The following is a 25522-nucleotide window of genomic DNA, read 5'->3' on the forward strand; positions in this document are numbered from 1 at the left end:
TAGGAAGAGATGGAGTTGCAGAAAGGGATGCTGTGCAAAGTTGACAGTAAACTAAGCACTAATTATTTGGTCAGCAGAGCATCTAGGGTTTCAGGGGCAGGTGGTAGTTTGCCTTCAGGTTAGTGGACTGGACAAAGAATTTCCTGGTGCTGACCCATCTGATGCCTCTGTTGTCTCATTGTTTCTGACCTTGTTTTTCAGAAAACCTCTGTGAATCCAGAAAGCCACCATGAAGGTTGAGGAAGTTCGGCAGAGGAGAAAAGAGGGCAGGTCTAGAAATGGAGAGCGATCCAGGCACAAAGGAAAGAGCAAGGGTAAACACAGAGAGAGTCGACTTGGCAATCAGGGGACAGAGGATGTCTCTCTGTATGCACAGCAGAAGCTGTTGGCTGTGGAGAAGGCAGCCATGGCGAAGTCACAGGAAGAATCAGCCACCTCAATTTGCCTGCAAGTGCTCCTGCCATACCTCCTAGCTGGGCTTGGCATGGTCATGGCAGGTATGGTTTTGGATTATGTTCAGGTAAGGGAAAGAAACTGATCTGATGTACCTGGTATGAGATCGGTGGGAGACAACTCTTCAGAGGCAGGGAATTTGCTCTTGGGATGGCCTAGTAAAGGAGGTTTTGCAGCAGTTTCATATGCCAACATGTCCTTCAAAGCCAGCTGTTACGTACTTTTGTGCAGCTCTCAGGAGACAGCTTCTGGTGGTTTTCTGGCCTTTTTACTTCTCTGAAGATAAAAGATGGTATGGTACTAAGGAGCATGCAAAATATCTGAGGAATCTATGTAGGAAGGTGCAGTCCTGTGCAAAGATCTCACCTTGGTCCTGAGAAGAGGGTGACTGAGCTGCAGCCCCAAGGGCTGTGGTGGCAATAGTGCTTTCCTGCAGTAGATACAGCTATATCACTTCTGATGTAGCTCTGAATGATCCTGCATCCCCTGCTTCATTACACAAGAAGCTGCACAGCTCAGTGCTGTTAGCACTTCATGCACCCAGCCAAGCTCAGCCTTGTATCAGATGATTCATTTTCTAAAGCCTTATATCAGATAATTCAAATCCTTGAGTCTTCTTGTCCCGTTTCTGATTCTGTGACAGTCAGGACCAGGCCTTTCCTCCTATAGGGCAGCAATGCAGAGCTTTAAGGTAGTGATGACCACCTAATTTTAGACAGTTTAAAGGTACAGTTAATTTCCAGATTATAAATTGCTATGTCTTTGCACTCTAGGTGACTCTGGCTGCTGTGTGCCTTTTTGGTAACCCTTGTTATTTGACTAGCTACCTGTTGGTCAGACTGTCCTGACCTGTCTGATATACAGTGACACTGCCACTACTGTGGTTACACTGACAGCTTGCACAAATCTGGAGCTGTATTGTTTTGCTATTAACTCTGGGTAGATCTCCTTAAGCTATAAGGGCTTAAGAGTGACACAGTATCCTTAACTGACCTTAGCATATACTCAATACCCAGCAGAATATCTAGTCAGATTAGAAAACACCAAGTCAAATCCAGAACCCAGTGGCAAAGTACTTCTTGTCTCCATAGACATCATTCTGAGCTTTTGATTTTTGTTTTATTTTTATTTTATAGACTTTTATTTTAATAGACTAGTCATTCCTGTGGATCTCTGATACTAAAAGCATGTTGCCTGTGTGTGAAATAGGTGGCAGATGGGTTTATGATGTTGGGGCAGGCTTTTTTTATCAATATTCTTCCCCTAGAGCATTTTTTTTTCTAGGAAGGACTCATACAAACAGGGCATGAAACAACCCTCATACTCTTCAGAAACTGCAAAAGTTTGGTTTCTGTTTTATGCAAATAAAGAGCTCACAAAGAGCTTTCACATTAGTGCTTAGAGCCTGGAAAATCAGCCTATGCAATATATCATAGGAAAAGCAGGCCTTGGGCAATTAGCAGAAGTGACTTTTCATGCATGATCATGGCTACCTGAGCATGTCTCATTGTAGACTCGCTGCTGCTAGGACTTGCCTTTCCTCTCTAAGCCAGTCCTGGCCTCTGCCCCTGCTGCTACTGCTGTTTCTGTGGGGCAACAGGAAGTGCTGTGAGCTGTACTCTCAGTCTTTCCACACAAGCTCTCTTCTCTGCTCTTTCCTAGACAGGGGAAGAGCAGAGCAAGATTAGAAACAAAAATCCACTGTCTGATCTGACAGGAGCTATAGTGCTCCAATAAGTAGGACGTATGATCCCTGAAAAGCATCATCCTCCTATGAGTCTAAGGTGTCAGAATAGCTCTGTCTGTTGCTAACATGGCTGTGTTGTAAGAGTATTCATTCTTTGCAGGATGATAAGGTGTGTCTGCTCTTTGGCACTTGTCATCTTTCTGTTCTTTTTTTGTACTGTGGCAGTGGATGGAGCCCTTAGGTCAGAGTCAGGGCTTGCCTAAGAGGCTTTTTCTGCTTTGTCTCCTTCAGGGCAGTACTACCTGTTGGCAAGTTTTAGGCATAGGGATACAGTGTATTTCTGTACAGAGCAGGGCAGCAGTGTACCTCTCCAGGTTTTGCCAGGATGAGTCGTGCAACTATGAGGCTGGGGGGGGGATTTTTTTTCCCCAACTGGTTGTGATTTTTTCCCCCCTACTGTTTAGCATCACTGTCTTTCTTCTCAGAACTGATGCATCTCTTTGTGGACAAATATGGTATATCTCTTTGCCAGGAAAATATGATGCATCTCTTTGCTGACAAATATGGTATGGATCTTTATCAGAGGCTCCTTAAATGCATAATAAAATCACCCAGTGTACACAGACAGGTCACCTGAACCAGTTACCTTCTCTGCATACAGATTCATTGGTTGAAGGCTTTTTATAGTGCTTGCTTAGAAACAGGGAGAGATGAACCATGATAAACTCATAAACCCTGCCAGGCTGGCACTTCAGTACAGGATGTGTTGCTTCTGAGTTTTTTTAATGGCATTTGAGTCATTCAGGCTTATTAATACTTCTTTTACATTAACGTTTCTGCCTGTCAGCAATCCAATTGGCAGATACAGTGGCATATAGGACTAGGAATGCACATTATCAAACCTCTGAAAGCTTGTGATAGTTGTCCAGAAATTGTACTCTATTTCCTTGAAGCCCCTCTGAGTTTCTAACCAGAACTAGGCCTTTATGTGGTCACTTCTCAGTTCCTGGCTGTTATAAAGAGGTTAGGTCATGTGTGGTTATTACAGGGTCTTTATTAACCTTCCTTTTCCAGCTATTGTGGGCTTTTTTTTTTTTTTCCCCAGTTAGATTAGCTGAAATGTACTCTCTTGTTAGCTTTCAGCTAACTGGACCATTGTTACGTGGAACACATACACACCAAGCCAGCCAGGAGTGGAGAAGGCTTCAGGGGCTGTACCAAGATATCAGCCTCAAAAGCAGCAAAGGACAGAGTCTCCCGTGGGTTTTTTTTCTACCCTGCCATGCTTGCAGAGAGATCTGCTGTTCCACCTCAGCCCACTAGGCTTCATGCTTTGGTTTGTGTGAATTCAGACCAAAAGAAACACACTGAGAGTTTCCTCAGTTCCATATATATCTGCAAGGCAAAAGCTTCTCTTGTTCTATCCAACCTGTCGTTGCATTTAGCTCCAAGCTGGGGACCTGGTCATAGGGATAGAGTCTACAATCCATCAGTCTTTATGTCTCTTTGCAGAGAATATCAGGGAAGGAGTTGGTTAGTACAAAAAGCTAAATAAAGGATGCAATTTAGACATGGAATTTCCACTGGACTGAGGAAACCTGTATCTTTTGTGCCTAACACTGAATACTTGATTTCACTAGTTCACCTTCACTGGGGCATGACTGTGGTTGAATACTGAAAAAGCTCAGTTGCTCAGTTTAGGACCTTCCATCCAAAATGGTGCTTTTAGAGCTTTTTGACCCTGTCATCCAATTAGTTTGCCCAAATTAATTATTATCAAGGAATCCCAACAGAGTACTCTGACTCCCTTCCCCACATATGTGACTTTGAACAGGATACAAATTCTTTGCCTGTAGGTGGCCGTGATGCAGCTCTGATTCTTGATCTTGTATCAGCTGTTTGACCGTGATGACTTGGGGGTGAGACCCCCAGCCTCTCAAAGACAGTATCTTCCTGGGAGTATGCAGAAGCAGTGTTTCATTTTAGGACAGGAAGGAAGCCCAGCTCACAGCATGCCATGGAAGTGTTCACCCTTTCTCTCCCTTGCATGCGGTGCACTAGCACGGAGCTACCTTAAATAAGCTCTGACTATGACTCTTATCTTGGCCTTTGCAAACTAGCAGAAAGTTGAAGTGATGACAGCAGATAAGGGTGTTAGCTTTTGAAGCTTATTGGCTGGTTCTTTGGAATTTTTTTTTTTTCCCCTGAAAGCCAGTCATTGAGAGGTATAGCTGGCATAGACCAGTTGTTATATCCTGTAGAGACCATGGAGGGGACAGGAGGGGCTGGGGTCTAGAAGAGCAGATCTTCTCTCACCAGCTGGCTTAGCTGTGTCACTCTCCCGGGGATGAGACCTGCGTAACATTGCCAGCCATGAGAAACGCAGACTCATGTTTTCCTCGACCTTTCTTCACCTTGAAGCAGAGCAAAGCAGATCCTGGTTGTTAACTTCCCACCTCCCCAGCCTTGGGACAGTGAGGAAAGTTCAGATTTGCTTCTGGTGAGAGTGAGGGACTGGAGCTGATTCGCAGCAGGGTTACATATTAAACCATCGTATCAAAGGCAAGCCGCAGTCTGACAAGAAATGTAACCTGAGGAGAAAGGACACTAGTACGTTGGAGCACGCTGAGGGATTCTGGCACCACTTGTCACTCTTTCAGTGCTGTAGCCTGAGCAGGTCTTACTGGTTTTTACTGAGGTGGTGGGAGCTGAATGGGGTGTGGGCTCATTTCTATTTGTCCACAGACATCTCCACAATCTTCTTTTCTCTTTTTTAATTCCCCTCTGGATATAAATCAGAGAAACCGTGTTCGTCAAGTTTGCTGCCACCTGGGCTCAACCCAGCTGAAGTAGTTTCAGAGGATATCCTTCCTGCAACCCTGTGGACGTGCTCTTGGGAGAAGAAGCTAAGGAAATTTGTCGTCGTTGCTGTAGTCTGAGGAAAAATATCTCTTTTGACTTTGAAGAGAGCTACCTGGAGGATCTGTGTGATGTCCTGATCTCCTGTTTGCCCTGCTGAGCATGGGGTAGCAGTGTTTGACCATGGTGGTCACCCAGTTACAACTGGAACTGTGCTTCCATGGCAGGAAGCTGAGAGGTTTCACCTGCAAGTTGACCAGGTCAGCCAGTGGATTTCTCCCTGAGACTTCACTCTCCATTGCCTCCCAGATTTTTGTGCCATTCCTTCTGGCTGGCTTAGGCATGGTAGCTGCTGGCCTCTTGATGGATGTTGTTCAAGTAGGTATCTATGGTTAGGAAACTGTATCGAGGGGGTGGGCGGATTCACTGACCTTGACTGTCTGTGCCGTTTTGTTTTTAATGTGCGTGGTCCTGGCTGCCAGTCAGCAGGATGGCTGTAGGCTTTTCCTGTGGTAGAGAGACACTATCCATGTTCTTTAGGTCAGCACATGGGCTGTTTGGGGGGTATTGGCTTTCAGACAGGCTGCCTGACACTGCCCTCGGTGCGCTAGAGTGGGTGCTCCCTTTGCTGTATTGAGCTAAACACTTGGGTGATGCCTGCTGTGAAGCTGCGGTGGTCAGACTGTAGCATACTCCCCTACTGCATGATAGTATCTCTCTCCTTCAAAAACTGCTGATAAGGAAATCTAGGTTAAGGTTGTTATTAACTACTTGCCTCACTTACAGGCAAGTTTGTGCTTTCAGTTCATTGCAAACAGCCTAATGTAATCTCTGCTCTAGAAGGCATTTAGATACTGTGATGAGAGGCGTGCCAGCACAGAAAGATTAGCATTGCCTATGACCAGAGTGCTTCTTGGCCAGATCCTGAGGTGGGTGTAAATTTGGAGTAACTTCCACTGACTTCCAAGTAGCGCTGCTGGATTTTACACCATTGTGCCCACCACCAGAATCTGTCCAATCTGTCTTTCCTTTGTACCAGTGGCACAAATAGAAATGCTAAATTTGATTTAATATGGGCATGTAATGCCAGTGGATTTACAAACCAAAAGGCTGGCAAAGTTTCCTGAGGATATATCCCTCACTCAGAGCTCACTGGAGTACATTGGATTCACTGGCATTAGTACCACAGCAGGAGCTAAATATGGGTACTGGAGTGTTTGGAAAGACAATACCTCGCCGTTTTTTCTTGCACTGGAAAAAACAAAGAAGGCAGAGAAGTTGAATTAAAGGGAATATGAGGAATATCAAAGAAAGGTTAACTGGAGTGGCACATACTCTTGCTGTGCTGCGTTTGTCGTCTCCGCCTTGTGCTGTGTTTAAGCACAGACCTGTCTTGCAGCATTGCAGAGGTTCTCAAACTACCCAAGACTTTAGGTTAATAGTTAGCATTTATCTCAGGGAAGGATAAAGACGTGCTACATACCCACTTCCTACCCACAGCAGGTGAATAGATCTTTGTCTAAAAGAAATGGAATACTCTTGCTAAGAATTGGGCTCTGTTCAAAAACGCAACAGTATCCAAACCGATGGAAAACAGAAGCCATTTATGCCTCTAAATACTAGAGTGCAATGTCTACCTTGTGTATTTTTTTTCACTAGAGTGTTAGAAATGGGGTCATGCATGAAGCACAATAATAGGAAGTGTAGTTTTTGGTGAAAGTGTTTCCAACTGTGTTGAAATAGAAGCCATCAGTTCAGCTCCCAGAGGAGGGAGCTAGTGCACTGAGAGTCACAACTGGCATGGGAGAGATGTTAGTGAGGTAAGCTGCCATGGTTTCAACACCCCCATCTTTAAAACCAAAACCAGCACCTGGGAAAACTCAGAGATCTTAGCTTTTCAAGGTTTGGATTATTTGACAGTGTTTTTTTTTTTTTTTTTTTTTTTTTTTTTTTTTTTTTTTTGTCTCTGAGCTGCTTATTTCCAGCCTGAAAGAGGTAAAATCTCACTGTCTGTTCAGCTAAAACCTGAGACCATATTTCTTTGCTCATGGCAAGGTACCACAAGACTTACATTGATAATCATGAGGCTTCATGCTGCTGAAACCACAGGTTTTTTTAGTCCAAGAGTCTGTGATTTACCCATTTTTCAGGGGATGGGCTAGCTGAGGAATGCTTTGCCCTGTTTGCAGTCACTGCAAAACATTCTTAGGGAGCTTTTATGCCTGCCTTCAACAGGGAGCTACATGGTCAAGCTCAAGGGTGGTTTCTAAAGCATGCACGTGAGTTAATGGTTCTTCCTTTGTTTGTTACATATAAAATACCTTGAAATAATGTGGTTCTATGCTGAGAGTCCGAGTGGCTTTCTTGCTTGCAAGGTTATTGTAAAGACAAGAACAAAATGGAAATTGGTTGTTTGTGTCCTATCAAAGTTTTGAGGAGTTTAGCAGTTTGTGATCTGTCTGGGGATGAAAACAAGAACTGTTCACATTACTGGTAAGAAAAAACAAACCCCAAAACAGCAAGAGAGATTTGTCTGTCCCAGCTGACTCCAAGGCTCAAACCTGGGTCTCAGATACTGTAACAAAAGGATGCCCAAAGGAACAGCCACTTGCCATTTCCTCTTCTTGATTGTCTCTGTGTAGGTCTTTTCTTGCTGGACATTTCCACTTCTGCTCCAGTGATCCTAGGGCAGCTGGTTGATCTGGATTCCAGGCTGGCAGGCATTACAGGAGACCTTGCAAGGCCCTGAGCAGTGTTTGTCCCACTCTTTTACAGTAAAATGAGGAATCAGATTGAAGCTGGACAGTCAGATTTCAAAACAGAGAACTTAGGAGGGAAGCTTCCCTTTCACATGCTGCAGTAGGACATAATCCAAATAAAAGTCACAGATATAAGATATCTCTGTCCTTTGTTGATGAAAGTCCACGAGATGATTAACATTGAAAAGGATTTTCAGTTGCCTTGCTTTTTATAGTTCAGGATCTTTTGATCTTTCTGCTAACTTGTTCAGTGCAATGGAAGACCTCTGAGGTTTCTTAGCTGCTGCCATGGATGGATGCCCTGGAGAAGTAAAAGGACAAGATTGGGACTTTGAGGACAGTGTAAAGAGGGACAGCAGGGCTAGACTGCAGCTGGGGACACTCAGTGCATCATAAGCTCTCATGCCCTGTGGGACTCCATGAGCAGATCCAACTGGCATGGGGACCAGCCAGTGGATCATGAGGTAACCAAGTTTCTTCAGAGCTGAACTTTAGGGCTGTAACTCCATTATGGGAACATGAAGTGGGAAAGAGTCTCTTTCTGGCTCACTGTGTGAGTTTACAGTGTTGCAAGGAATGTTTCTGTTCCTTCTAGGCCAGTTTTCCTCTTGAAGAACAGAGACACTTCCTAGACTTAATCCAGCTATCTATCAGGTGTTCAAGGGGGGATTTAGGTGTTCAAGGGGGGATTGGACATGGCACTTGGTGCCATGGTTTAGATAGTCATGAGGTGTAGGGTGACAGGTTGGACTCGATGATCCTTGAGGTCTCTTCCAACCTTCTTGATTCTTGATTCTATGGTCTTCATTCAGGCAGCTCCTTGCCTGCCCAGCTCTAACCTGCCACGTTTACTGTCTCATCCATCTGACAGTCCTGCAAGGCAGTGGCACAGGGATCATCTGTTTATTCTGTATTTCTGCAGTCTCTAACACAATGGAGTCCTGGTTACTGTGGTATAAATCATTGTGAATGTATCCTTAGGTGCTCAGTGAGTCACTAATGAGACTCAAATGAAGGCAATTAAGTCAGCTTTTTTATTAGTACACTTGTATGGTTCTGTTATTAATTGTTCAAAGCCTTTCAGTGTAATTATATGTAAGGCAGAGCTCCCAAAAAACATACCTCACATGCTGAAACTTAGGTTATGATGGCTTGAGACCTGTAAACTTCATCAGGAACACAAGAACTGAAGTTTACATTGATATAACAAAGTCATATTTCCCAAAGGTGCCATGCACAGAAAATACAAACAGTTAAGTTTTTCTGTTGCTTTTTCTTTCTGTGCAAAATCTGCAAGCTCTTAAATAAGAATGTCTGCACGCCTGTCTATTTTCAATTATTTAGGTTTTTTACATTGTGACTGGGAAGTCTGGGGTTTTTTCCTCTTTCTTTTGAAGGCAGCAAAGATGTCTCTGATATTTAAGTTCCATTTAACAAATTCAGAGAGAATTGTAGTGTGTCAGATAAGGTGACTGTTCTGTTGTCTATTACTTACCCAACAGTAGCTTAGGTCTAATATTTTGAACCATGACTGTTTCAGGTCACCATTGTCAGGAAACGTAGCTTTTTTGTATTGATAATAATCCTCTGTCTGTTATCTGTGCCTCTGAAGAACATCTTGTACCAGATACTCAGGGCTGACTCAGCCCCACTTTCACTCATCCTGACTGAAAAAGAAGCTGTGAGGTCTTCCCAGCAGACAGCCACACCACTGGCTTCTCATGGCACCAAAACACTGAGCCGTTACACCCTGTATGTATTTCCCAACAGGCTGGCAGCTGAATATGTTGACATTTACCAAGTCTATATCCAACCTCCTGGATTTTCAGGTTTATAGAACCCCAGTGGGTGTGGAGAAAGTGGGCAGGGATCTGTTGTTCATTTTGTCCTCTAACACCAGAATTTGAGACCATCATAATGAAACTACCCGGTGGTAAGTTAGAATTAAGGAAGAAGTTGATTCTTCACACAGGATGTTGATAAGCGATGAAAATCTTGGCCACAGAGTGGGTTGGAGGGGGCAGGCTGGGTGAGTAAATGAAAGAGAAATCCTTAGAAATCTGGTAAGTGTGCAGAAAAAAACCACTAGCTCAGTACCCTGTGGCAGATAAATGTAGGCTGGAAAATACACAGGAGAATTATCCCTCCTGCTTGTCATACTTGCAGATTCTTGTTTTAGATACCTGAATTTGACTGCTGGTCAAGGTAAGGATAGGTTAGATGGACCTTTGGTCTGACTCGTTGCAGATGCACTTTTCCTCTTGTATTCTGCTCTTAGATGTTGAGGTAGTTGCTTTTACTTCACAGTCAGCTGCTGCATGCTGTGATTTCATCTGAGTGATAGTGGGACTTTGCCAACATCCTTGAATGCACATGGAGTGAATGAATTATGTTTCAAGGCACCGTATGGTAGATAAGTTAGATGTGTTACTCAACAAAATTTCTTAAGGTTCCAGATAATTTCTAGCATTGGAACTGATTCAACAGCTTTGTACTGTTCAGCTTCAGAGGAGCAATGATAATGAAGATATTGGCCCAGCATTTTGGGCTTATGTGATATCTTAATTTCAAATCCTTTTTCCAGCTGTGCTGGGAGCATGCTTGGTAACAGGAAGATTTAGGAACTGCCTGTGGAGAAGAGATGCAAATATCTCCTTCCCTACCACCACCAGTCTTACATGCTTGGTTAAGTTTGGTAAAAAGAGACAGACACAGCTTTTTGTTGTTAAATCTTTTCCAGATCTTTGTGTTTATTCTTTTGAATCCGGGTAGCAATAGATATTCCTGTATCTGGTGTCAGTACAAAGGATGGAGGATGCTGTATTTAATTTGGCTTGTGAACCCTAATTATTTTTTCAAGTTGTTCTTGGCTAATGCTAAAGGCACATCTAAATTTGTGGCTTTCCAAAACCTGCTGCTTCCCTCAGGAAGAAAGTTCCTTCCCTGCTAGGACAGTGCTTTGCCGTGCATGAAATCAGAAAGAATATTGCAAGCTAAAAATTCCTTCCTTCACTCCCAAAATGCAAGCGGACCAGGGCAGCATCTGCCCCCCATGTGCATAGCAGACACCTGTAGAGCAGGTGGTGAGGTGGGGACCCACTCCCCTTTGAAACAACAACATTGGATTGGTCAGCATGACCAACTGAAGTTTGTCTTTGCTTTCTTTCAGCACTGGGATGTGTTTCGGAAAATTACAGAAGTTTTTATCCTGGTTCCTGCCTTGGTTGGCCTGAAGGGTAATCTTGAGATGACACTGGCATCCAGGCTCTCAACTGCTGTGAGTGTTAACAAGGTGGTGGTGGTGGTGGTGTGTTTGTTGGGGAGAGGCTGGATAGCAGCAGGTATCAGGAGATTCTGCTTTTACATAACTACACCGTGGGTATGAGAAATGCCCTTTTCTGCCAAGTAGAAACTAGTGGGGTATGAGTGTTAAAATATATTTGTCCTCATTTTGGAACTAGAACAGAGAATCTCCATCTGTGCTTTGAAGGTGAATTAATCCCTGGGTGGCCAGTTGCTAATATCTGGGGCCCTGTGACACATGAAGGAGACAAAGACAGGGCTCCACAGCTGTCAGCTTCGGTACTGGATTGCTTTGCTGTGGGTATTGGTCCTTAAGAGACCCGTGGCTTCCTGACAATTCCACCTTGGGGGTGCAGACTGGGGCTTCCTGAGACCCACAGTAGCTTTTGCTACTCAGTATTTGATTTCTCCTATCTCCCTAAGCCTTTTTGTTTACTTTGGGCTGTTTGTGTTGCATGTTTCAGGAGGAACTCCAGCTTAACAGGTCAGTTTAGGGGGAATGAAAGAGCTAAACCAGTTTAATGTGTACAGCTTTTGGTCTGTATGGGATGTGGTGGATGTGCCCTGCCCACTCCACCTTTAGCTGGGTGCCCTGCAATGCCTTTGCACCTCCATGTGAGCCTCTGATACCCCTGGGCTGGAGCATGATAGAGATGTGTCAAGAAGAAAGTGAAGGGAAGGCTGACCTGACCTCATGTTTGTCTGGATTTAGCAGCCCCTTTCCCACAGGATGCAGATGAAACTGCCTTCAGCGACTACCTGTGCCACAGGAACAGGTTTTCAGGGTGTCTCTCTTGGCTCCTAGGCTAACACTGGACAGATGGATGATGCCCAGAAGCAATGGAAAATGGCCACCTGCAATTTAGCCCTTATACAGGTGAGTCACTTCAGTTGGGAGAGGAAAAAGACACTTTGCTCTGCTCTGCTGCTGCTCAGCAGCATCTGTTCCCAGTAGCCCTGAATTCTGAGCTGTTGATTTGGAGCAGGTTTTCTTCAATAAAGCCAAGCAGAGCCCAGGACTTGACCTCCAAGAAAGTTCTGTGGGGCCTCAGAGCTTGTAGTTTGGCTGCAAAACATTTCCTGCTTTTGAGGACAAACTGAAATAATGAAAAATCCTCCTTTTGCAGGGGAATCTGTAGCACAATCCCTGTTTCACAATAGCTCCTAGATAATGCCTGTCATTTACTGGCAGTGTTTGGGAAGCAGCCTTGGGCAGGAAGGGAGAGATGGGAGAAATCTAACTTTTATAGCTCTGCTTGTTAAAATCCAGTAACTCCAGCAACCAGCCTAGAAGCTGCACATGGCAAGGCCACAGGGCTTGCAACATGTGTCTGTGTGCTTTCCCTTATCTCTTGCCACAGCTTTCAGCTTGCTAAGAGTGCTGTGTTGATGGGGAGCCCATTTTTGTGTTGACCAGAGCTCTTCCTTTGCCGATGGACTCAGTGTCCTTTGCTGAAATGTTATCTGCCATTTGCAGGCCCCCAGAGTTTTTCTCCAAACTTTGTCAGGATTTTTTTTTTTTTTTTAATGTAATGCAGCCTGACAGGGATGCTGATCAAATACATAACAATCAGCATCTCTGCAAGGCTTAGCTGTGTGGAAGGGCTGTGGCACATGGAGCCAGAACAGCCTGGGAGTAGATGTGGGTGATTGCTTCCCAGCTGTCTTTTGGCCCCCCAGGTCCAGGCCACTGTGGTGGGACTTCTGGCTGCTGTTGCTGCTGTGATCCTAGGAGCCATCTCCAAGGGTTCTGTGGAGCTGAGCCAGGCTGCAGTGCTGTGTGCCAGCAGCGTGACCACTGCCTTCATAGCTGCACTTTCTCTTGGTGAGTCATTTTGTTTGCTCAGATCAAACGTGCTGCACTCAGGTGCTGAGAAAACTCTCCCTTCTGCCAGAAGGCCCAGCTGACACTGCTTTGGTCTGCCACAGGGAGGAGGGACACAAGGAACCTTAGTGCTGTGACAGCTGCTTTCACCCCCTCTGCACCCTGCCTTTGCTTCCATTCTCCCAGGATTTGTTGTTTGCTGGACTTGTGACATCCACAGCACCATGAACATGCCTAACTTCACCTGGTGTGTAAAATGCTTCATGCTGTGTGTGGATGTGCACACATGTGACATGTTAGCCAGCTGTGCTGTCCCTATCCTCAGGGAGAATGAAGGAATGCCATGCACAAAATGAGATATTGAGAATCTGTTAGATAACTGCAGACCACACTCGAGATGGACTTGAGTCACCCTGCAGAGGACTGTGGCCTGCCGTGCTGTGAGCTCTGAGCTAAGAACTTCCCTGGCTATTTCCTCTGCAAGGGAAATAGGGTGGGGTGGACACATCGGAAGGAGCTGCTGTCCCCTGATGAGGCTCAGTTTGCAGGTCTGCCATAGGAGGGCAGCATGACACCCTGAATAGAAGGAGCTGGCAGCTGCACACAGCGAGTTTTCTAAATGAAAGGGACAAGTTAAAGCAAGTGCATATCCTGAAACTGGAGTCAAAGGGTGACTGTAGATGTCTTTGATGAAAAACATGGGATGAGGCACTTGTTAAAAGAGAAAAGCAGCAGCCCAGCTTTCATTAAACTCTTCCCTTCAATCCCTCTGCTCGGTGTGATACAGAGGCTTTGCTGCCATACCATCACAGCCTTTCAGCTAGCTTTAGTTTCTCCCCTGGACATGGTGACAGGCAGCCTGTGTGTGGGAGTACACGAAGGGAAGTGGCTGATTTTATGACCAGGGAGGGAAGCAGCATGAACTGTGCTGTGAGGAGGAGAATGTGGGTGTCTGGGAGGGCTTTTGTGGAGAATGCTATGTTGTGTGAGGATGTTTTTCTTTATAAGGATGTTTTATCAGTGAAGGTGCATGTGTGGTATTTCTTAGGAGAGTGCCAATGCTGCTGGGCACGCTCAGCTTTGATGGACCTGCACAAACAGGCACAGAGAGATTGTGAGCTGGAGGAGCCACCATATCTCAGGCTTCCTTTGGTGCATCCTATCAGCCATGGAAGAACTCTGAAGAGATGCCATGTGTTTTGTCTCAAATGTGTCCTTGCTAGTCACCCAGCAGTGGAGGCTGTCTGGGCAGGATTTATTCCAGATGGCTCTTCCACAGGCCTGAGAGAGATCTGATGGCTGAAAGATTTCCACATGTTTATCAGGGTTTGGGGTATAACTCACCTGGGAGAGAAAAGCTTCCCTACTCTCCAACAATGCTGAAAAGCAGCTCAGAGGACAGGGAGAGAGAAGTGATGTTGTCTGCTTCCATATCCCCTTGACTCTGAAGCTGCTCACAGCATCACATTCACCTAGAGTGAATTAATGCAGCCCCAGAGAGTTTGGGACATGAGGTGCAAGTCTGATGACTGGGTTGAAAGACTAATTTGGGCTACTGTAAAGTAGCTTGTTGTTCCTTGGTGGTTCAAACTCCAAGAAGTTTTGGTCTAATATGGAAAAATATCTTTGTGCTGTGGAATTCAGAGCAGGAGATGGCACCAGGAGGCTGCCTCATGCCTTATCTATGAGGGTGCTTTGTGCCTGGTCCTGCTTTAAGGCAGCAAAGATTATGCTGCTCAGGAGACGACCTTCTACATTTGGGCTGCCTGCTGGTATCTTCTTTGATCCCTGGAATTTGCTTGTGTGCCTCTGGGCCTTTGGTGCAGTTCATAAGGGCAGAGTCATGCCCTTCAGGTCGGTGAAAAAGCAAGAGGGCAAATACCTGGGGATGTCTGATCTCCAGCTGCGTGGTACCCTGATGGGCAATCTGCTGCTTGCTTTTCCCAGACCCCTTGTTCCTCTGGGAACCACAATGGCAGCTCTGGGGTGAAATGGAGCAGGATGCATTCTCTAATGCCTGCTCTATGCCTTCTCTAGGTCTGGTGATGATTGGAGTGATCATCGGAGCAAGGAAAGTTGGGATCAATCCAGACAATGTCGCCACACCCATAGCAGCAAGCCTTGGAGACTTGATAACCCTTTCTCTGCTGGCAGGAATCAGCAGCACTCTCTTCAAATACATAGGTACAGTGTTCAGCAGGGATTTGCAGCTCAGCAAGGGAGGCATGTGAAATTATTGTGGGGTGCTTACCCATTTCTGAGATGTTTCAGAATGAAGGCTGTGAAGCCACTGGGGTAGGAAAATGACCAAAGAGGCTTTTTTTCCAGATTCTCTTTTAGTTGCAAAGTGGAACTCAGAGCCTAAGAAACACAAGTGGGATTTGCCAAAGAATTGACCAATGTGTGTTACATAGCTTTGGAACACAAGATCTACATCTCTGACACTGATTCTGTGCCTGCATCTGTCACTAGCCAAGGATAACTACTTTCTGTGCATGGTGCATGGGTAGTAGCAGGTCCTTCCTTACAAAGCAATTTCAGGGTTTTGGCATTTGTAAGATATCCTTGCATCTGCTCATGTGGAGAGTCATGTGGATGAACAAGATGTGATCACTTTGGAGGGAGGAGGGCAGTACTGCATCGTTTTATGCTCACAGGACTCTGAGTAGGAGTTGTGGCTATGGGGTTAGTTGTGCTGCTGCTGCCAAAGGCTTGGGCACATGTTGACACCTAACAGCTCAAAACATGTTGTAACTTGGTGATATGTGCCTGACTGTTGCTTGTAAAGTGGTGGGCTTTTTACTGTGAGCCTAACCTAGATCAGAAACAGGAAAATAAAATGATCCAGCAAACTGAAGACCATTTGAAACCCAAACTGTTGCTTTCAGACTGAGCAGAAGCAGCGAGGCAGCTGTTCTCAGTTTGCATAACTCATTCCATATGCCAGCAAATGAGGGAGTGAAGGAGCACACATTGCAGGGAGAGGCTCACAAATTGCTTCTGTCCAGTCCTCCATCAGCTTCAGAGGTGCACTCTTTTTTATTAGGCTTTTTCCATGACACCACCACACCTGTCTCTGTCAGGCTAGTTGTCTTGCAATCTCTACACCTCTGATAACATCTCTGAGGGAGCTCATGGCAGAACAACATGATAACCTCTGTGGTTGTGACCAGAGAGCATATGAGATGTTTTCAGAGTAGTTTTTATATGGTTGTTTGAGATAGAAAATAGTAAGCATGCAGCCACCTAGTCATTGGGAGCGTAATGTGAAGCAGGTAGGAAGAATGGTGGTTGAATAAATCCATTTGCTCTTCACTGTGTGGTAAGGGACAGGTCATGCTCTGAAACTTCAGTGAGTCCATGAAGTTTGGCATACTCTGTGCCATCTGGTGCCACACCACCTCTTTCTGCAGAACACTCTTCTGCCAGGGAGGATTTTCAGTTTTGAAAATTGGTCCTTCCTAGTCCTGTAGAATGGTGGCAATAAGTTGTGTCAAAGGGTTTCAGCTTGCTTATGGGCTGCATGTGAGAGAATGTGGCAGAACTGGAATGTGGAGACTGAAGTCCATTCATCCCAACAGGAGCCTCTCTGTGGCTTTGATAAGGTTTGATGAACTCCAGTGCCCGTGTGTCTGCATTTCTTAAGAAGGAATTAATTACCCGAAACAAGGGGTGGGGGTAGGAGATCCAGTACAGCAGCTGAGTCTGTCATGCAACCCATCTGTCCTAAATGACTCCAGGTGGTAAAGTCCACTGACAAAACAGAGGCTGTTTACACCCCGAAGTAACTGCATTTCAGTGCTGACTAAAGCAACACATGAAGAGTACATCTCTGCATGGAAGATATTGTCACCTCAGTGCTATGTCATCCAGGTAGCCTGAGGCCCTGGCAATGTCATTTTGAGAAATGCACACTTTGAGCCTGCTCCATCTCCAGATTACCTGCAAAGTCTGCGTTACAACCCGCTGGCTCTGGCCCCAACACAGAGGCCAGATGGAGTGCTTTGTTGAGGAAGCATTTTTATATCAAAAGGATTGGCATCAACCCCATTGCTTGAAGGTGTTTCTCATGCTTCTGAGTCATGTTTATTTTCTTCTAGTGCTGCACGTCTACTGATTTTTTTTAATTCTTTTGCTTCTAAAGGTCGCTGCAAGGTTATGCCCCCACCAAATGCACCTAATGGAAACACATGGGAGCTAGCACAAAAGAAACCCTGCATCTTAACTGGCTTATACATGCAAGAGAGCATTTGTTCCTATAGAGCAGCCCAGCTGCTCAGCAATTCTGCTGGCTTGCCACTAAATGCACCTATTACCTCTTCTTCTAGGTGAAGGTGTGAGGTGTCTGTCCTGTGATACACAGGACTTTCCCCCTTGCCCTGCTGTTTGATTTGTACCCTGAAGCCAGAAATTTTGTAACATTTGGTCTTGCTTAGTTGGAGATGGAATTGGAGCCTTGCTTATCTTCAAATATAACTTGCTTTGAATCCTGCTGATTTTCAAACAATACTCTCTAGCAGTGAGTTTCAGGGACTAATTATGGATTTCTGTGGTGGTGAGGTGGTTGTGTGGGAAATATCTTGCTTCATATGAATTTTATGCTCAAGTAGCTCAGTCTGAGCAAGAGCCCTGCTGCCTTTCTACCAGACTGTGCAGTATACTTTTGGCAACCTGTGAAGCTGTGGGTATTTAATTCAAGATGGTTTTTTTTCCCTTGCCAGATATTAAATACCTTTCTCCTCTGATCTGTGCTGTCTTCATTGTCATGATCCCTCTCTGGGTTGCTATTGCCAAACAAAGTCCTTCCCTTGCTGAAGTCCTGAAATCTGGATGGCAGCCAGTCATTGTTGCAATGAGCATCAGCAGGTAAGTGGAGGAACTGCTCCTGAGTCCACAAACATAAGCACCCTGTGTTCATTTAGAAAGCTATCAAAAGTGAAACCAGAAGGGACAGCAGAAGGATGTTTGTCCAGTGCCTCTCAGCCATTGGTGGCCTTCCAGCAGGCAGTGATACAGCAGATAAAGTGCCCTCAACTGAGTAGAAAAACCAAGTCATCGTTTTAAGTCTCACTCACACATCCATACACCACGTGGGTGCAAGCTAGAAAAGGGAAATGATGACCTGTAAAGGCAAAAGCTGGTAATGGAAAAGGGAGATGATGACTATCACCAATAGTAAGGCTTCAAACTCATTTTTGTCCAGCTGTAAATCCAGAAGACTGGTGAATGTAGAGCTGGGTAGTTCGTTTCCCCTGTGCTGCATCTTTCAGACCCAGCTGAGATATGGGAGAGAATTCTTAAAAGCTCCTAAGACCAGTATAGAAGTACAGCAAAACTTTTGCAGAGGATGATAAAGCTTCCTTTGCTACTATCAGTTCTGCTCAAGGGTGGGTAAGATGGTCTTCCTGATCTCATTATGCCATTAACAAAAACTGTAAGGCCACCTGTTAGTGAAAACTGGTGAAGCCCTGGCAACAGGGAAGAAGCAGCAATTCATCTCAGTGTGCTATTTTCACAGCGTAGGAATTACCTTGGAGAGATTGATCCACTCTCATTGCCTGTCCTTTTTTAACAGCATTGGTGGGCTCATCTTGGACAAAACTGTAACTGACCCAAACTTTGAAGGCATGGCTGTTTTCACACCTGTGATTAATGGTAAGTTGAGCAGGGGGGGTTATGTGCATGCTTTGATTTATACTCCCACCTCCTCCCCAAGGGTTATGATATCCACTGTTGTCCCTACACAGAGGCCTGTGTTCAAGTCTCTGCTCCCATCACAAGAAGAAGTGAAGCTGTTGGTTCCTATTACATCCTTGCTTACTCATATCTTGAAAGATCTCTGGAGCAAAATAGCAGGCAGGGCTGGACAGCACTGGCTGAGCTGTGGGAAAGGTTACCAGCATCTGATAGTTGTCTCTAAGAGCTGTGTTGACACCTTTACATTCATCACGTCAAACCTACTGAGGGTGTCACAAGAAATCCATTTTCCCTGTCTCTCCCCACTCAGTAATTTGAGCCATGCAATCATCTCCCATACACACTGTTGATAAAGATTAATATATTAAGATTACATATGTGTGTATATACATAAATATAAAAGTGTATGGATTTTAATATATATCTCTCACCATCTTTTGTGTGTACATTGATATTTGTTTGAAGCCTCACATACCAGTACAAACTGCTGGGGACCCTGGCATTGCTGAGGAGCTACCAAGTTATTTTTCTGCTCTTGTAGTGTTCTTGCAGGTCAGGCCCATTCCAGGAGAAACTCTTGTTCCTAGGCTTGGACTCATGCCACCCTCAAAGTGTGGTGTCCTCTTGCAGTGTCAGAGGGTGTCACCCAGCTGTCTCCTTAGTGAATCTGCATAAAGACAGCCTCCTTGCTGACAAACCCTTTCCAGCATGGTTAGTCAAAAAGCCTGATTAGGAAAGTATGTCAACAGCACCTTAGTTGAACAATGATTAACCCAGACATCGATCTGTGGGGGTGGATGACCTGTTTGGCAGAGCTGGTGGCTGAGGTTTGCAGTGCTCTGTGTCTTTGCACAGGTAGCTCTTTACTTTGCATGTGCAGGAGAGTCCTGCAAAGGATGGCTGTGCTTAATTCAGAAAGCTTCCATCTCGAGCTGTGTCGAGCTAGTCTTAGGATTTTCACTCGATTCCACTCTGGCAAATCTCATCTTTAATGATGGAGCATTTCCTTCTTCCAAGGAAGGGAAAATATGATAAGCCTCTGGGATCTGGTTTACTGTTATCTTTTCTGTGGCATTTCTACCCTGTAAGTACTCAGGGTGCTAGAGGTTTGCTCCATAGATCATCATCCCTCTATTTTCTGCTGGATGGAAAACATAGCTGCTTTCTCATGTTTGCTAGAATTAATCAGTCTGAAGGGAATTGATTTCCTTTTAATTATCTAACGTGTTTGGGTTCTGATTCATTCTCATATGATTCCTTCTTTTTTACCAAGTGTGTTAGATGCCTTCAGACTGACATATAATCACTCTCTGTGATGTTTGTTGTCTTTTAAACAATAATGGCTCTCTGGGTGAGTAAATCTAACAAGTGGCTGTGAGCAGCATCTGCCATTGCCTGTGCTGCTTTCCCCAGGTGTTGCTCACAGACTGCGTCAAACCAGGTGCAATTACGTCATCTTCAGAGGCCACGTGGCATTTACAGCCTGTGCTGGGAACCAAGGGAAAATGTTCCCAATAAAGCAGTCAGGAGGAGATGATCACTGGAGCCTTCCTGCTTTTTAAGAGCTGTTCCTGCCAAGTGAATAGTGCAGCATCACCATGACATGTGGGATCATGTTTTCTCTTTCTCTCACTGCTGCTTTCAGTGAGCCTGTAAGTGAATACAGATGAACTCACCTTGGGCTCAGTTTCAGAGTGATGTTTCCTGCTGCAGTTGAAGGTGGTTTACAGGTTTGCTGTGTTTTGTCCTCACAGGTGTTGGAGGGAATCTGGTTGCCATCCAGGCCAGCCGTATATCCACATTCCTGCACTTCTGGAGCATGCCTGGAGTTTTGCCATACAAGATGAAGCAGAATTGGCCTAACCCATGCACCACATTCTTCTCATCAGGTAGACCTTGAACTCTAGGTGTCCATATCTCAAGACCTGTCATCACAGATAGCTCCTTTATCAAGCCTGGTTGGCAAAGGACTAGGTGGGTTTCAAAGGAAGAACTCCCTTTCTTCTTACAGGGAAGATAGTCAGACGGAAAAGGAAGCATCTTTGCAGTGGCAGCTTGAAAAAAAGTTTGTGGTATGCAAAGAAACTGACCTTCAGGGAACACTAAAGAAAATAATTGAAAAATAATTTCAGATTTGATCTTATAGAAAGTAATTTTAACCATGTCCAGCCTAAAGCCATCACTTTTAGACAGAGGGGTGAATAGAGCATAACCTTGCTGAATATCAGCAATTTCTCCATCTTCAGCAGTGGATAAACCTAAGCAAAGGCAAAATTGGATTTGAGTCTGTTATATTTTTAGACTGCAGTTTCCTCTTGATTTTTCCAGCTAGATTGGAAGTTACTGCTAAAACAAACTAAGAACTGGGGAAGTGGGTTGCAGTAAGGCAGAGCAGAAGCAGTGGGAGGCAGAGAGCAGCTGAGAGGACTGTTTGGAAGAAGTGGAGTGGATCAGTATGGAGAATGTCTTTGGCACATAGTTTCAGTGCTAGACTAAGCTGCTGGGCTGATGCAGCAGGTGCTCCAGATTGCTGCATGATCTAGAAAATACATTAGCAGTGTGGCTGGTGGAAGAGAACAGCCCCAAGTTTATGCATTAAAATGTGTATCTGTGCCATGTTCTGTCCTTTCTGCTGTCTGCAGCTGCTGTTATCACTGTTTCTGTCTCTGTGCTCTGCAGAAGTGAATTCCAAGTCAGCGCGAGTCCTGTTCCTCCTTGTTATCCCAGGGCACCTCGTGTTCCTCTACACCATCCATCTGCTGCAGGGAGGCCACACATCTCTGTCCTTCACCTTTGTGATGTTCTACCTGACTGCTGCTTTGCTGCAGGTAAACCTCAAACTCTAATCCAAAAGGAATCTCTCAGATATGGTGAAATCAAAACAGTCTCTAGGCTAAAAAGGAGTCCTGGTGAAACTTCCAGCAGCAGCCCACATTTCCAATCAGTTCAGGTGTACTTCCTACCAAGCATCGTGTATCTTCAGTCTCATTTCCCATATGGGCATGACTGCCCTTAAGGGTGAGTGAAGGATCAGACACGAGAGAAGAACAAGTAACCATCAACCACTGAGCTGCAGTAAGTGTGCAGACACTTAGCATGAAGGTACCTCTTAATGTTGGTGGTACCTTCTTTCACCATGTTCATTCTGTGAGTCTCCAAGGCCTTAGTATTTCTAAACTGCCACTGGTCATGCCAGTAAGAGGCAAGTGAGAGGCTGTGAACCCCAGCCAGCAGATTTGCCCACTCATTTTGAAAACTAGATTCATGTATGAAGGTGAAGATCTGGGGATTCCCCTGGGCCAAGGCCATATGGGTCAAACACAAATGGAAAACGCAGACCTGAGAAGTTCATCAAAAGTAGAGGTTGTGGATAGGCAATGGGCAATTAATCCAATTTGTTTTGCCTGTTCCTTTTGCTGTTTTGCCTGCCCTGTAAACTTTGTCATCTCACTCAGAAATGCATGCAGCTGTTGCCTGAACTCACAGAGGCTCTAGCTTCACTTGCCCTTTCGAATCAGTGATTCATTAATTTGCAGCGCGAGGTAGCTGACTTCTCACTTTACCTTACAAGCAGCCTGGTGTCTGTGGGCAAATTCCTTGTGTGTGTAAACAATCAGTTTTTCTCGACCTTTGCACAACCTTGAGCCCAGCAGCACAGCCATAGCTGTAAAGGAAAATATTTATTCTTCTCTTTACACGCTGAAGTAACTCCTCAACCAGAAGCAAGCACGAAAATACGCAGAATAAACGATAGCATAAAGAGCAGAATCCCAGCAACGCCACAGACCCCAAAAGATTCTCATGGAGGCCACTGCAGGAGAATATGTTCAGCCTGGTTGTTTCTTCCCCTCCATTATACTTCATAAAGGACAGAGAGAAAGAGAGGGGGAAGTTTGGATCAGCTGGAGGAAGCCCAAAAAGAAAGATCACAGGCCTAGAAAACATGACCTCAGAAGAATGTTTGAATACACTGAGGTTAGCTAGTCCAAAGAAGAGAGGCTTGAGAAAAAGCTGATTAAGAGCCTTTAAACTACCAAGTTTCTATAGGGAGGGACAGTTTTCTCTGTGGTAACTAGGGATGAAACATGAAAGCATGGGTTTCATGTGGAAAAAGACAGATTTATGGTAGACCTTGTGAAAAATAAGACGGGAAAAAGCGCCATCAGACTGACTGCTTAGAGCACAGCATCTCAATCTTTGAGTGCTGTTTAGCATGGGTTAAACAAACGGCCATCAGGAAGGATGCAGGCATAACTGATCTTGTGTTGAGGCAGAGGAATGGTCTCTATAAAGCTCTTGAGTTTCCGTGCAGCTTTAATTTCTGTGGTTCTGTTATTTGATTTCTTCTCCTCATTTCTCCTCCTCCTCTTCCCTTCCATCTAGCTTGCTGTTTTCACCTTTAGAAATGCTGCTTCTGGCTTTGGTTCCTGTTGTGCTGTGGTCTCCCATGGAGGGATGACAGATGTGGGGTGCAAACTCTCTCTCCCTTCTTAATTCAATTAACTAGACTGTCTTTAATCTTTATCTGAAGTATTTTTTTCCTCCATCTGTTTATCGGAATTGGGAATGAAATAGGAATTAAAAGAAATCACAACAAAGATTTAAAAACTGTTGAGATGAATAAAGAAAAGGAATTTTTTATTTTTTAACATGTCAGTGCTGCTTGGGATAACTTTGATGTAAAAACTGCCTCAAATTCCAGTTGTTCACTGAGACTTTTAGGAAAAACAAAGTAGACGCAATCTGAATTTCTAATGCGAAGAAGAAGCAAGAAGAGAAGGAATCTGGCAAGAAGAGGAGGAATCTGGCTACAAACTTATCCTTTTGGGCTGCCTGCATATTGGCAGCAGCCCTGTTTCAGGTGCCCTGAATGGGAGCGTTCCCATTCATGGCATGAGAAGTGGGAATTGTACCTCTGGGAGATGTTTTGGGCCATGTGATGCTGGTGAGTGTTAAAGTGTGCCCCCCACACTTGTGGCTGGCAGTAAGAGCCTGTGGCACCATAGGTGATGCCATGCAGTGCAGTGCCCAGGGGTTCAAGCTAGTTACACTCATCACAGTGCAGATCCATCCTAGAGCAGTGGTTCTCTGGGGCAGGTGTTACCTCTCAGTGATCCCCATTAGCTCTGGTATCTTGGCTGTGGCCACACCATGTTGGCTGTGAGCTGAGGGAGGCAATGCATTACCTTCTTGCTGCCTCACAGCAGGGCCTCTCTTGCCTCTCCTCAGGTGGGAATCCTGCTCTACGTGGCTGACCTCATTGTGCGCCTGATGTGGAGGAAGGCGCTGGATCCGGATAATTTCTCCATCCCCTACCTCACTGCCCTGGGGGATCTCCTGGGCACTGGCTTCCTGGCCGTCTGTTTCCGCCTGGTTTGGTTCATCCATGGTACAGACATAAACCTGGGGAACTGAGAGACCATGTGCTGTTCCACCTCACTTGTTTGACATGGTGCTTTCCTCTAGGATAACGGGGTACTTGGTGATGAACGCTGGGTCACCCAGCTGGATGGGCCTCCCCTGCCGCCCCCGCCCAATGCCCCATGTCTCCTCCCCATCGTGCCTTACAGCTGGGCTCGCTTGCCCCAAGGAATCGGCACCCACAGCCTCGTGCCCTCACAAGTGAGCAAGCCAGTTTGCAGCAGTAGCAGCAGCAGCCGCTGCTGAGCCCTGTGTCCAGCAAACAAGGCACTGGGGAGCATTAGGGCCATTTGTTACGAATGAGCATTTTGATGGGTTTCAGCCCCTAGCATGTCACAGCCCACAGGGCCTCTCCGAAGCCTGCCAAGGTCACTGCATCTGATCCTGCCAGTGGATGTCTCAACCTCTCTGTCAGACCCTGACTTTCAATCACGGGAAATCCTTTATTCAGCTCCCTTTCCTCTCCCATAGCATGCCTGGAGTTGGAGAGCAAGCAGGTCTTTAAACTTGTCTCCTCTCCGTTGCTCAGACGCTCAGGATCTGACGCAGTGAGGTCCTTGCTGGCTCACATCTAGCAGGAGGTTATCTAGGGATACCACCCTGCCCTGGCAGTGGCACTGTTGTCTGACCAACAAGTTGGATCGATTGCATTCTGGGGGGGCAGGAAGGTTTGTTTTTACGGTTTATGCAATGTTCAGTAGTTAAAGTGTTTATAGAAACACACACACAAATAAAAGTGGTTAAAAAATATGAACACTGTGGATTTGGGGGCGGATTTTTCTTGCCATGGCTCTGCCTTTGTCTAGTTCAAACTTGTCGGGTAGAATTTCTTGCTCACATCTAGCTCATCTGTTCATGGCAGGGCAACACAGTTTTAATAGAGCTTCAGGAAGATCAGTGTGTCCTAACCAAGAGCAGCAATTTGCAAGCTATGTGTTTCAGGTTAGTCCATTCCCTCCCTCCCAGTCACCATCCACTCAGTAACAGTTGCTGTGTGGTGAGTCTAGAATCTGCATGTGACTATAAGGACCGTGCTGGGCTGGGTGAGGATTTGGCACAAGGACCTAGAAAATGAGTCCTTAGGTCCTCGCTCCAGGGCAGCTATCTTGTGCTACTAGGAGCATGTCTGGGATGCTTAATGGGCCTGAAAGCAGCCAATTCACACTGAAATTAAGAAGCAATAGGGTCCTCCAGATAATAAGATGCCCAATAGTCAGGAGTTGACATGGATCAAAACTTCTAAAAATGCTGAACTTTAATAATAATCTGCTTTTGTGTGCATTGGAAAAGGGGCAGGTCAAGTGCCCCAGCTTGCTGGCAGACAGATGCCTTGTTCAAGGACCTGCCAGCTCTTCGATCTGAGCTGTGTTGGGTGCCTGCTGGGTACTTCTTTGCTCCCATTCCTGCTCTGATCTCCCAGAGTGGCCACAAAGCTGAGATCCCTGCACGGGGTCAATATGTGGCTGAAGCTCCCTAACAGCAAAAGCTGTTCATCTCTGGGCCTAGTGGGTGTGGGAA

General features: G+C 45.4%; 1 protein-coding gene across 3 annotated transcripts; it reads left to right on the top strand.

Annotated features, from left to right (window-relative positions):
- Positions 1-229: 229 nt before the first annotated feature.
- SLC41A3 (solute carrier family 41 member 3) lies at positions 230-23998 on the top strand. Of its 3 annotated transcripts, none has more exons than XM_054387317.1 (10): positions 230-520; positions 10928-11035; positions 11867-11938; positions 12742-12886; positions 14924-15070; positions 17608-17752; positions 18462-18541; positions 20338-20472; positions 21263-21411; positions 23813-23998. In XM_054387317.1, the coding sequence occupies exons 1-10, from the start codon at positions 230-232 to the stop codon at positions 23996-23998; spliced, it is 1458 nt and encodes a 485-aa protein (XP_054243292.1). The 3 variants fall into 3 exon arrangements, with proteins under 3 accessions (XP_054243292.1, XP_054243293.1, XP_054243294.1); XM_054387318.1 differs by lacking the exon at positions 230-520 and adding an exon at positions 5183-5377; XM_054387319.1 differs by lacking the exon at positions 230-520 and adding an exon at positions 15520-15528 and having other exon boundaries at positions 10969-11035.
- The last annotated feature ends 1524 nt before the right edge of the window (positions 23999-25522 follow it).

Source organism: Indicator indicator, chromosome 15, assembly GCF_027791375.1.
Source record: "Indicator indicator isolate 239-I01 chromosome 15, UM_Iind_1.1, whole genome shotgun sequence".
Lineage (NCBI taxonomy): Eukaryota > Metazoa > Chordata > Aves > Piciformes > Indicatoridae > Indicator > Indicator indicator.

Bases quoted from the DNA above. Each gene is read 5' to 3' on its own strand.
- SLC41A3 (XM_054387317.1), top strand. From the start codon at position 230: ATGAAGGTTGAGGAAGTTCGGCAGAGGAGAAAAGAGGGCAGGTCTAGA. The intron at 11,939-12,741 runs GTGAGTCACTTC...TTGGCCCCCCAG, and splicing joins GCAATTTAGCCCTTATACAG to GTCCAGGCCACTGTGGTGGG. The intron at 21,412-23,812 runs GTAAACCTCAAA...GCCTCTCCTCAG, and splicing joins TGACTGCTGCTTTGCTGCAG to GTGGGAATCCTGCTCTACGT.